The 12,248-nt window shown below is 42.8% G+C and overlaps 1 protein-coding gene across 2 annotated transcripts; it reads right to left on the reverse strand.

Moving 5' to 3' along the window:
* Window positions 7,254–11,924, reverse strand: LOC8072771 (putative disease resistance RPP13-like protein 3). Of its 2 annotated transcripts, none has more exons than XM_021460819.1 (3): window positions 10,961–11,924; window positions 8,078–10,158; window positions 7,254–7,871 (listed from the first exon to the last, which is right to left on the reverse strand). In XM_021460819.1, the coding sequence occupies exons 1-2, from the start codon at window positions 11,845–11,847 to the stop codon at window positions 8,121–8,123; spliced, it is 2,925 nt and encodes a 974-aa protein (XP_021316494.1). In that variant the 5' UTR covers window positions 11,848–11,924; the 3' UTR covers window positions 7,254–7,871; window positions 8,078–8,120. The 2 variants fall into 2 exon arrangements, with proteins under 2 accessions (XP_021316494.1, XP_002450427.2); XM_002450382.2 differs by having other exon boundaries at window positions 7,257–7,834.

A 12,248-nucleotide genomic window follows, 5' to 3' on the forward strand; every position in this document is an offset into this window, starting at 1 on the left:
GATTGGCGACCGCAATGTCTAGCCAATTAAGTGGCCAGCAGCCTCCTCAAATGCAGCTAGTCGTCGCCCCGACAACAACAGAACAAGCTCCGGTCGTCCGGAGTAGTATTGCCTCTACCAGAGACAAGGTCCGCTATCCAGTTGATGAGATCGATAGTCGTGTGCCTTGCTCTCTAGTCATAAGGTATGGTTTTAACAATAACCGTTGTTTGGTCGAAAACCGAGCGAAGACATAGAAAAATAATTTAATGCAAGAGAGACACATGCACACATATTCGAAAACCACATATTTCATTAATTCTTTCTTGAATATACAAAATACATGATCAACGAAAAAATGTCTTCTTCCGTCTTCAGCGTCATGCTTAAGGAGAGGTCTGACTTGTAGAGAAACTGCGTAGTTCGCCGATTTTTGGGGGCTATTGGGCGCGTCCGGTTAATTACATCCGCAAGACGAGCTTGCGGAAAACCTCCGATTAAGCTGCGCTTTATGGTCGTCAAATATTTAATTGATCGCCTTCGTAACCATATGCGATATATGACATAATAATTATGGGTGGCTTTGTGTCGCCGAAACTCGGTTGTGACATCGCCATCGCCACGTCGGAGTAATAAACGGAATATGTTAATAAAGGGGGTGACTTTCGCCTCGTCAGAGCCCAGTCATGTATGCCAGCCTTCATTAACACGGACATGTGTGAGTTGCTTTTGCCTCGTCGGTGCCCAGCAACAATGTATCCGATCCCGTTAATTAGGACGTGTAGATGGACTTGTGACCTCGCCTCGTTGGCACTTGGCCAGAGTTCCGCCTAGCCTCGTCGGTACTAGACACAAGTAGTAGAAATCCGCCAAAAATCAATTAGCGGCAAAGTATTGCTTGAACGATGCTTTCTCATCACAAGATCAAATCGACAGCCTCCCGGCATCAATATTTTATAGCGAAACGAGGTATTCTCATCTCGTGTCTTGACTTTTCATTATCGCAACAAGCGGAGGTTTCCCGTCTTGCGCGTTGCGACTAGCAGATTTTTCGTCTCGCATGCCTGTAACGAGTAGGGCGTTCCCGTCACGTGCGTCTTGTCTCTCCTTTTTTATACAGCTTAAATTTGTCATCAGCAACTTGATAAACGATCGACCTCGCGCGGCGAGGGTTCTGACGTCATCAAGTTGCTAGCCTTTTCACGATAGTAGATCAAAATATCAAACGACTTTCGCCGTACACTCTCCGCCGTCGCCATAAGAATAATAGAGCCAATAACTAGCTCCGAGTATGTGCGTCTCATAATAAATTAGCAGCCAACATGGATGTATATATATGATGCAGCTGACGGAACCAGCGAGTTGCTTGCTTCTCGATGACTTGATGCCGGCGTTGCTTCAGCATAGACGTGCAGGAGCAGGAGGCGCAGCATGAGAGCTCATGCATGAGTTTTCTTCTAAGCATGGGACGCTGGCCTGGAGAGAACGGAACTAGTGTGGATGCGTCGGAACAAGTAAGAGGAGCCGCCATTGATATCGCCTCTTCTCCGAGCAGCGGGGCATCGGCGTATACAAGCGCATGCGGAACGCATCTTAATTTTTTTATATGACTTGACTTTATCATCAGCAACTTGACAAACAGCCTCGCGCGGCGAGGGTTCTGATGTCATCAAGTTGCTGGTCTTCTCGTAATAATAGATCAAAAGAATCGACAACTCTTGGCATAATATAATATTCATATAGATCTATTAACAACCTAGATTGATTGCTCACCCATAAACGTGGCAACCGGCATGGATGACATGGTTGAACTTGAAGATGTTGTCGAGTTGATGGACGTGAGCACGTTCGATGTCGCTGCAGGGACCGGTGACTTGCTGGCGCGGGCTTGCTTCTCGGCGACCCGCTGCCTGCAGGCAGTAGCTTCAACTTGTAGAGACGAACGTGCAGCAACAGGAGATGACCACAATGCCGTCGGCGGACGTGCGTATGGCAGCTGGGGCTTGGCGTGTATTTTGGCAAGGGTTTGTCTGAAACCGAGAGCAGAAGCCCGGCGGCGTGTATGCGTCAAAAAGATCGGGGCCCTCCCTGTTGGCTGCGGCTGATTTATATAGGGGGCAGGTACGGGGTGATTGGCCTCCTCGCCAAGAAACCTTGTTTGTTTAGATTAGATAGAAACATAATCAACCGACACTACGAGTCATGAATCGTATCCAACCAGGCCTAAAACCAGCTGGCTTATATACGTGCATATACTCATACACAATCTCTTTTTAACCAACCGACCGTGAATCATATGGACAACATCATCTTAGCGTATATATACACGTATATACATATCCATGCATCTCTAACCAACCGGTCGTGAGTCCCGGCTCATCTTGACGTGCATCATATCTACACGTACGCGATCTGGACTGTTGCTCACAAATTATTATATATTATCAAAATAAATTGAAGATGCATGGCCCACATATCATAAGCTCCTTCATAATTAACAACTACATAAACATGTGCCTATGATAGTTCAATATGACAATTGTATTTCATCAAGATTCTTATACGTCATGACATGGAGGACCCATACGTGCGTACGTGCATATATATTGTTTAGAAAGCCCGCTAGTTAAGAAGCCAACTATATACATAGCAGTCATGCATGCATGCGTGGAGCCTTGATACACATTAGGACGTCGTGGACCTGATTAAATTAATTCAACTAGCTCGTAAAGTATACGTACCTTTATACGCGTGATGTAATAGGAACCTCTTGCGTATAAACATGAATATAGAGAATATCCACATAGTTATTTTGGACCAATAATTATTCCTGACTAACTTCTACTCCATAGGTCGATCCAGAGATTATTGAACGCACAAACTTAATTAGCACCATATAATTCCTAATAGGCCATAGCATATGCTTATTCGTTATATGGCTCCAAATATTAGAGCCGTACATAAAAAAATATTGCACGGATCACTCCTCGCTGGCAGCCCGTGTTACTTGGCACAGGAAATATTATATACCAAAAATTTATCATACAACCGTACAAGGGAAGTAGCCACAGGACTTGCGATCTCGGGGTGTCAATTCCATGGTAGTGAGATCCCTGAGGACTACTGCAGGGTGGAAGTGTTGACAGTTGTCCAAGGATATGAGGACGACATGCTAGACATTCCCAGTCCCGAGGGCATTGAGAAACTGGGACAAGCTATCAAGAATTTTATTCTTTGGCCTCGACGGGACGTCCTGCTGTCTCAGGTACCAGAACCATCATCCCGAGAAGTGCTGCAGACTCAGGAGTCGTCCCATCCCACATCTCTTCCCACTCCACCAACCTCTCCAATCTTGCATCCACAATCCCCACCACCACCATCACCAATAATGCCTCAACCACCATCCCCGCCACCATCAAAACCCACTCCCCCACCATCACCTAAACCCCAGGCTTCACCACCATCACCTAAACCCCATGCTTCAACACCGCAATCTTCCACACCACCGGCACCCAAAAATGATGATAAGACACCACCGCAACCAAAGAAAACAAAATTCTCGGTCCCCAAATTGGTTTCCCCGTTCGAGCCAAAGAAGAAGGCCGCTGGTACGGCCTTATTTTTGTCCGGAATTGCAAGGAGCCGCACTTCAAAACTTGTTGACTTAGCAGAGCATGAGAAGGAGGGGTCAAAAAGCTGTGAAACACGTATTGTCAATATCAGGCCACCAACGAAGGATGATTACAAATTTGTCCCTACTAAATATGAGCCAGGCAGACCACTACTTAGTTGGGACAAACTCAAAAAGATCCCAGCTGGTATAAAAAGGATGCATGACTGGTATATGAGAGCAGCTTCTGTAGGCATTGACACGATCAATGTGATTATACCACCAACAACATTCAACAGTGAGCGTACAAAGGCAATCGTTACCTTCGAGGACATGTGGCTAATGATGAACCTGCAGAGACTAGACGTGCAGCTGGTAACCGTGTTTGCATTGTAAGTGTCACTCGTACTATCTTGTGTTATTATTCATGAGTTGCATCTATTTTCAACATCTAACATACAAGTGCTCATTGCAGAATGAATTTTAAACAACAAGAGATACGGTACAGTTCAGATCCGGATAGGTCTGCCAGTAAAAAGGTTGCGTATCTGAGCTCGATGAAGATATGCGAGGAGCAGCACAACTTCAGAATCGGAGACAAACACGACTCCTTAGAAGGTTTAGACCCCGCTGAGCGTAAGAAGATAATAGATGAAAATCGACTAGATTATGAATGTAAATACGACCTCTACATAGCCTTGGCATTGCTCAAGTATCAAGATCGAGAATGTGTTGTTGCCCCATACAACTTTGGGTAAGTGTCAATTTATATTCATCGTCGTATTAGTAATTTCAATGGGCACTTGCATCATAATTTCGATTCTCCTCTCAGGGACCACTGGATCTGCCTCCTCATTAATCTTAGTCTAGGACGTGTGCTAGTCCTAGACTCTGCAGACTATGATCCTTCAAGTTATGCAAAATTCATTACACACTTAGAACGGTAAGCTGAGTACATTAAATATTCATACCTACTTTTATAAGAGTTTTAGAATAACTTGAGGATTGTGTATTCGATACTATAGGGCCTATAGGTATTATAAGATCAAAGGTGGAAGGTGTGATTCATCAGAAGCGGGGCAGCCATTGAGATTATTTTATAAATGGCCGGTACGTACCAAAATATCACAAGCTGTATTTTATAAATATAATATGCATATGACGATGTTGCAACTAATAAATATCCACTTTTTTGTCATACATCAGTGCCATAAGCAACCAGTCGGATCGGTCCACTGTGGATTCTACGTCTGCGAGTTCATGAGAGAGACCAGAAGATATGTAACTAACCCTTCTAAGGTATTGCTCTAATAGTCGTTTATATTATTTGTGTCATTTTTTGTTGCTATAAGCATGTGTTATATGAACTATAAATTTATGATGTTTCTAACTTCCTCTGCAGCAACATGAGTTGGAAAAGGCGAAGAGCGTGACTCAAGCTGTTCTATATAACATAGTTGAGGACCTCTACACTTTTCTCTTGAGAGAAGCCATTCCCACCGAAGGAAAATATCACGACCCGACCAGCGTCCTAGCAAAGCCTGAGTTTAGAGCGCTAAGAGATATTAGTAGGCTAAAGCTATCTCGATCGGGTTACTAGAATAGAGGTTTCAGATGTGAAACCTCATATGTCTGTAAACAAAAAACTTTGATGTGTGATGTTTGTAATTAATATGATTTTATGTACAAAATAATGGTATATATAAATATATTGCATGTTGCATTGGTTGAATCTTGTAGCCTAACATAGTTTCAATATTAATGTATATAATATATATATAATATTAAAAATAGGGTTTACTAGAAAATAAAGTTAAATTGGAAAATCTTACCACAAGCGGTTCTGTTATGAGAACCGCCTTCATAACAGAACCGCCTGTAGAAATTTATTTCTACAGGGGATCGCATAACTGAACCGCCTGTGGAAACTTTTATTTCCACAGGCCTATAGCTACTGGCGGTTCGTCAATCTGCCTGTACAAAGAGATTGCGAACCACCACTCTCTGTACTAGTGAATTATGTCAAGGGGGCTCAGAGCACATAACGCTATAGGCTGGCCCAGCCAACTCATATCGGCAGCATGGATATCCTCACAAACTAGGTAGGCAACCAATGCAACAACCTATGTCAAGTCAATAATTGACTATACAAATCCCGCCAATGACACGAGGTTACATCCATCGTGTGCTCTTGCATCCCTCAGATGGATTCGGACATGAGACCTCATGGCCCGTAAGTCGGTGAAAGGGGATGTGAAACAATGTTTGTTTACGTCAGTTTTTTCCATCAGTAGTTCATAAAGATTATGTGCTAGTACAAACCACGATGTAGGACTATGGCTATGAACCGCTAGTGGATATACCTTTTCACTAGTGGTTTTCCTAAACTAAAATTGTATCACAATACACCAAAGTCAGATCGATGGGATAATGGGTTTTTCGAATTGGAGCACGGAACGGACCGTGGCGGAGCCAGAAATTATACATAAGGAGGGGTAATCAAAAAAATCCAATTTGTCAAAACTCAGCACAACTAGTGACCGTCTAGCTCAGTTTATCAACTTGACACAGGTGTTCGCATTTTCTATATGTATTTAGGATGAAATGTGTTATTATTTCGGTGGTAGACGATAAACCCTTAACAACAAGATGTTTGAGATGATTTTATAAACCTTAAGATCTGCGTCTCAGTTTTTCTAACGTGTCTCATAGTATTATCTAGTTATGTTTTGTACTTCCTCCATCCCAAATTATAAATCATTCTAAGAATCTTGGAATGTCAAAGTACCTCAAGTTTGACCAAAACTATAGAAAGAATTATAAAGATTTATGTCGTCCAATAGATATACTGCGAAAACATATTTAATAATAAATATTATTATCTTATTATATAAATTTGGTCAAATTTAGGATGTTTTGACTCTCCAAAATTCGTAAAATTACTTATAATTTAGAATAGAGGGAGTACAATTCTATTATCTTGAGGATATTAATAAGTATATATGACAAAAATTGTTATATTTCTCTCTTAACATAAATAAAAATCTTAAATTTATACTAATAATTTTTTTTTTGTTGACACATGTTAGGGGGGGCATTGGCCCCTGCCAGCCCCCCCTTGGCTCCGCCACTGGGAACGGTTGAATCTGCTACCAAGTGTTAATGTGAAACAAAGAGGGGACAAGGGAGAGCAACACACTTAATCTCTCCCATCTCTTGGTTTTTAAGGAAATTCACACCTCTCCTTTTGCCCTTTTGTGGGTATGTTTGGTTGTTGAATGGGGGGTTTGCATCGTATATCATGTATGAGCAATAAAAGATGTTTTGTGAGCTCGCATGAGCAAATGCCAAAAACAAACTAAGATGTTATTTGGTTCCATGCATGAGCGGATGGAACTGGTCTAACATGTGAGAATGGCGTGTGGGCCGCTCCTCTCACAACATGTATCCATGGGGCCAGGCTCCAAAGTAGCCGTCTTCACCGGACCAGGATCAGATCATATAATTGGAAGCTGGTTTTAGTTGTCTTCACCATGCAACCAAATGCGCTTATTGTTCTTTGTATATGGATGAGGTGAGCCAAGAGGGGTTGGACTATATAAGCGACAGAGCCAACGGTGGGGTTGGTGGGGCTCCAGCCTCCCCTACGACCGTAGAACCCACGTAGCCCCCCTTAGTCCCTCATACAAATTTTTATCACTGATGCTCTTTAAGAAAGGGCTGAAGTTATCTTAAGGTAGCAGAAGCCTCCCCTAAATATTTTCCTAGATTCGTCACTGGACTATATGTAACCAAACACACCTATATATCCGGACAAAGCCAATGACCAAAATGGTAACACAGTGGCAGACCTAGAATTTTTCTGCAAGATATGTCGAACAAAAATTTTCATATACAATCCACTAAAAACTCTTTATCAATCCTGAAAACAATTATAAAAATTTACAATATATATAATTTGTTATACATGCACTAAAAACACAGCAAGTTTTAAAATACCAAACTATAATATAAATCGTTTAATTGTAACAATGATAATTTATAAATATATATATACGGAAAAAAAAGACACAATACTAGGTAATATAATATACATGCACGTCTCCTGTAGTCACTTGGGCTAGACCTTTTTGGGTTCCATGGTTCGGACGTTGGGCCTTGGTGCGCTTGCTAGCTTGGCTGCGGCCCATGAGTGTCTTGGCTGGGACTTGGGGCTGTTCTCCATTACAGCACCCATGATCAATCCTGCATTGCATACATGGCAATGGCATGAACTTACAAACTGCAAAAGCAATTCAAAGTAAAAAATCAACTCAGTAATAACTTCCTCTCTACCCTTCACATGAACACTCACGTTTGAGAAGAAGATTAATTTGCATGCACTTGCACGCAAATGGCCATGGATTTAGCTTTGAAAGTAGTTTACCACCATCGATTCAAAACATGCTGTGAAAGAACTCGAGTATGTAAACAAAAGAAATGAATTACCGTGTTGTGTTGACGGAGGATAGATCGGTAGCAATTGGGTACCTCAGTTACCGACAAACACGCCGTCGTCAGAGTCATAATAGAAAGCCGAGGGTGGCATTACTAAGCAGAAAAGGTTAACCAAGATCTTGATGCCACTCTTCCCTGGGTGCATGCTGATGGCATCCCTGTATGTAGCCTCGGCAGCGGCTTCCATTATACCTGGCATTGCTCTGCCACCACAATAACCGTTGGTGAAGACGACATGGACTTCCTTGAGGTTCAGCAGGTGCTGGACGCCTTCAAGTAGCTTCACATTCTCCAGTCCGCGCCCATGGTGGTTCAGGGTGAGCGTATGGAGATTGGGCAGTGCCCCTGCCCCAAAGAAGAGGCATGGCGCGAAACAGGAGAATGTGAACAACTTGAGAGCTGGGAATGCCACTGCGCTGCTGTCATTGTCAATGAGGATTCTTTCTGTTGGACATTTCCGGATGTTTAGTTTCAGGTCCAACAGGTTTGGTAACTGGACAAGTAGATCAACGTCATTCTGTCTCAGGATGTTAACTGTGAGTGACAGAATTGAGAGCCTACTACAGTGTTGACCAATCCAGCTTGGAACCTGGGGAAACAAAGTCGAAGAAACCTCAAGTACCTCAAGATGGTGCTCGGCTTGAGAGATGGCCAAATGATCTAATCCAACAATCGGAGGAGGCAGATTAGCTGGGAAGAATGGAAAAGTTAGAGCCCTCAGTTTGCAACTGATAAGTTTGGCAATAGAACACCACAAGGTGTCCATGATTCCTTGCTGAGGGGCGGTGCCGCTGCACGAAATCACAAGATCCCTAACATTCAGAAGCTCAGCAACGCCCTTAAAATTGTCCACCGAGTTCAAGCCCACATCGAAGCACCTTAGAGTACGTAGGGACCTCATCGCACAAATTCCATCTGGTAGCCGTTTACCAGAAGGAACAACGAAATGCAGCAGGTAAGGCAAATGGACAATATCTGACGGCACATCTCCATCAAGCTTATTCAGCTCCAGTGTTTCCAAACATTGTAGGTTGCTTATTTGGGCTGGCAGGCGCGCTTTCCTACCAATGTTCAGATACCTTAGCTGAAATAATTTGCAGACAGGGGTAAGATCAACAATGTCATGCCCATCAGTACGCCAGTCTTTCAGATTCAGCACTCGGATGTACTTGAATCTAGAAATAGGAGGTGTGAAGCCAGTGTTGCCAAACAGAGCAAATGAGCGCATGTGTGACATGCTTAAGCTTGTTGCAGCAGCTGTGTCTTGATCTTCTCCAAAACCCAAATGAAGGGAAAGCCGGCGAACCTTGCTCTGTGATGATAGGGCCATGTGATTCGCATTGTCTACCACCCTCAAGAAATTCTCTTCCTCCGACTTCAGTCTAATTAGATCAAGGATCATGTCGTGCACTTTGCACCTCGACACCTCACCGTTGTAGCCCGTGTTTGTAGGTTGGATCATACTCCTGTTGACAAGCTCATTGAAGTAACTTCCAGCAACTTCCTCTGCATCTTCATCACATAAGTTAGCGACAAAACCTTCAGCAACCCATAGCCTCACCAGATCCACCTTTTCAATGCAGTGATCCTCTGGATACATGCCGATATATAGCAAGCATGTCTTCAGATGCAGAGGAAGATTGCTGTAGCTAAGTTTTAGTACTTGTCTCATTCCCTCTAAAGTTGGATTTTCTCTCAAATTTGACCTAAGTGAACTGCACACAAACTTCCATTGCTCCCTTGATCTGGCAGGTTGGCTAGCCAAAAGGCTGCTAATGCTTATAATGGCTAATGGGAGACCACCGCACTTTTGTAATATTTCGTCTGAGATATCTTTCAGTGACTGAGCACAAACATATCCAACTCTGCTAAAAAATAATTTGGCTGAGTTCTCATCATTAAGAGGTTTCATCTTGTAAATGAACTCAGGTCGGTAGCTACAACATGCCTTTGCAACTGTCTCAATTCGTGTAGTTGTGATTACTTTGCTCCCTTTATTATTATCTGGCAAGGCACAACGAAGAATATCCCACACTGATGTATCCCATATATCATCAATAACAAAAAAGTAACTGCAATATTCACAAAAATCGAATGAGTGTTTAGTTTGAATTGAAATTCAGATAAACATAAATAATCCAAGAGAATAATCACATTTCTCTTATATTCTGAATAATAAAACTCTACTGTCCTTGCAAGATGTAGCTAGATAGCAGCATTTACCCTGGCTCAAAAGTAATTCATGAAATCAAACAGAGGACATAATGTTGTGGCCTAAGTTTTTGTAAAGAGGCATTATATTGCTACTTGAATACCTAGCTAATGGATTATGGAGTTGAACACTAAGGGCCTAGTAAACTAGTCTTGTTTGGAAGAAAGACAGCCCACTCTCTCCTTTTTCTTTCACTCCCATATATGACAATCTGCGGTACTTCTTCCATTTCACATAGCATTTGTTTTTTCAGGCGTGGAGCAAATAATATGTTGAAGTGTTGATCAGAGTTAGTTTCCACAGTGCCTAATTAAATATTTTCTTACATTTCAGTCACATTTTTTTTGAAAGATGATTTCAGTCACATTTCAAACCATTGCATCTATTGTAAGCTTTCACGTGACTTATTTCTGTATGCAGTTCAGAGTTACGAATCATTTACTATAAAATTAGACCTTCGTACTACTCTACGCTAGCTGGACAAGCAGTATTATTTTTAGCTGACTTAACATGAAGATTCCGGTAACCAAAGAGTAGTCCGTCACAAGAAATTTAAACTAATTAAGCTCAATATTTTGCCTGTACAAATTCTACAATGTCAGTCATCAGCCAGTTTGGTGGTATAGCATGAAAAGAAGCAATTAAGTATTGAGGAGGGGCACCTTAAGTCTTTCAGATACCCTCTGATGGTCTCAATTAAATCTTCCACTTCAACGATATGATTCAACTGTGGCATTCCAACCTTGTGGGTGATCCTACCAAGGAGCTTCAACATATCTGGCCTTTGAGACACTGACACAAACATCTCGCAGTCGTATTGCCCTCGAATCTTACGGTACACTTGATTTGCTACAGTTGTTTTGCCAAGACCTCCCAACCCAACAATGGCCACCACTCTCAGACCCAGTGGTGATGCTGATGCATCTCCATCGTCGCCTTCCTTCTTGTCTAACAACAACTCGACAATATCGTCCACTGGACCTTCTATGCCGACGAGGCTGTCTGCCTCTGTATATAGCGCAGCCATGCGAGGGTCAACAGTTACAAATAAGCTAGAGCTCGAGGCAGCGGCAGCAGCAGCAGCAGCTTCGTCAAGCTTGTACCTTTTACGGCGCTCACTGACTTCAATCACCCGACTCTTGAGCTCTTGGATTTGCTTGGTGAAGTGATGGCGCAGCCTCAGCTCACTGACATACTGGCGGATCTTGGCGATGAAGCCCAAATCAGCAGTGCTGGTGGTGGTGGAGGCATCCTCATCACCTACTACCTGATGATGCTGCATGAAGTCGTCGATGGAATCCTCGATGTCAAATGCCATGCCCATCACCTGGTTCCTCCACTCCACCGTCTGCGGGTCAAGCTCCTCCATGTTGGCGATGGCGAGCTTGTTGAGGACCGCGTGCATGCTGCTGAGCTCGTCCTTGAGGAACGCCACGTCCCTCCGCACCGCCCTGTGCTTCTCGTACTGCTCCCCCATTAGAGCACCCAGCTTCTCTATCACAGAGTTCATCACCCCAGTCGATAAGCTCTCCACCATGGCCGCCGCCATGGGATCTAGCTTAATCGCTTCTCTCCTTTTTTTTCCTCTCCTTCCTTGGTGGTTGGTTAGCTGGAGCTGTGACAGTGATTGTGACGTCGCTGTAGCGTTTTGGTCAACTGGTAGTATACTCCCTCCGTCCCAAAATAAATGTTGTTTTCGCTTCTAAAAAATAACTTTAATTAAATATATAGTAAAAAAATATTAATATTTATAATACATAATTAATATTATTGGAAAGATATCTAAGTCTAGTTTTTTTAACAAATTTATTTAGAGATATAATTATTGTACGTATTTTCTACTAATCGAATCAAACTTGTGACACGAAAACCTAAAACGACACTCTATTTTAGAACGGAGGGGGTAGACAAGTTGCCCTAGACTGGGGCCAAGAAAATATCGGATGCCTG

This window comes from Sorghum bicolor, chromosome 5, assembly GCF_000003195.3.
Source record: "Sorghum bicolor cultivar BTx623 chromosome 5, Sorghum_bicolor_NCBIv3, whole genome shotgun sequence".
In the NCBI taxonomy this organism is placed as follows: Eukaryota; Viridiplantae; Streptophyta; class Magnoliopsida; order Poales; family Poaceae; genus Sorghum; species Sorghum bicolor.

Excerpts from the sequence above, each read along its gene's own strand:
- LOC8072771 (XM_021460819.1), bottom strand. The coding sequence starts at position 11,847 with ATGGCGGCGGCCATGGTGGAGAGCTTATCGACTGGGGTGATGAACTCT. Across the intron at positions 10,159-10,960 it reads GGGTATCTGAAAGACTTAAG|TTACTTTTTTGTTATTGATG; the intron begins GTGCCCCTCCTC and ends TGAATATTGCAG.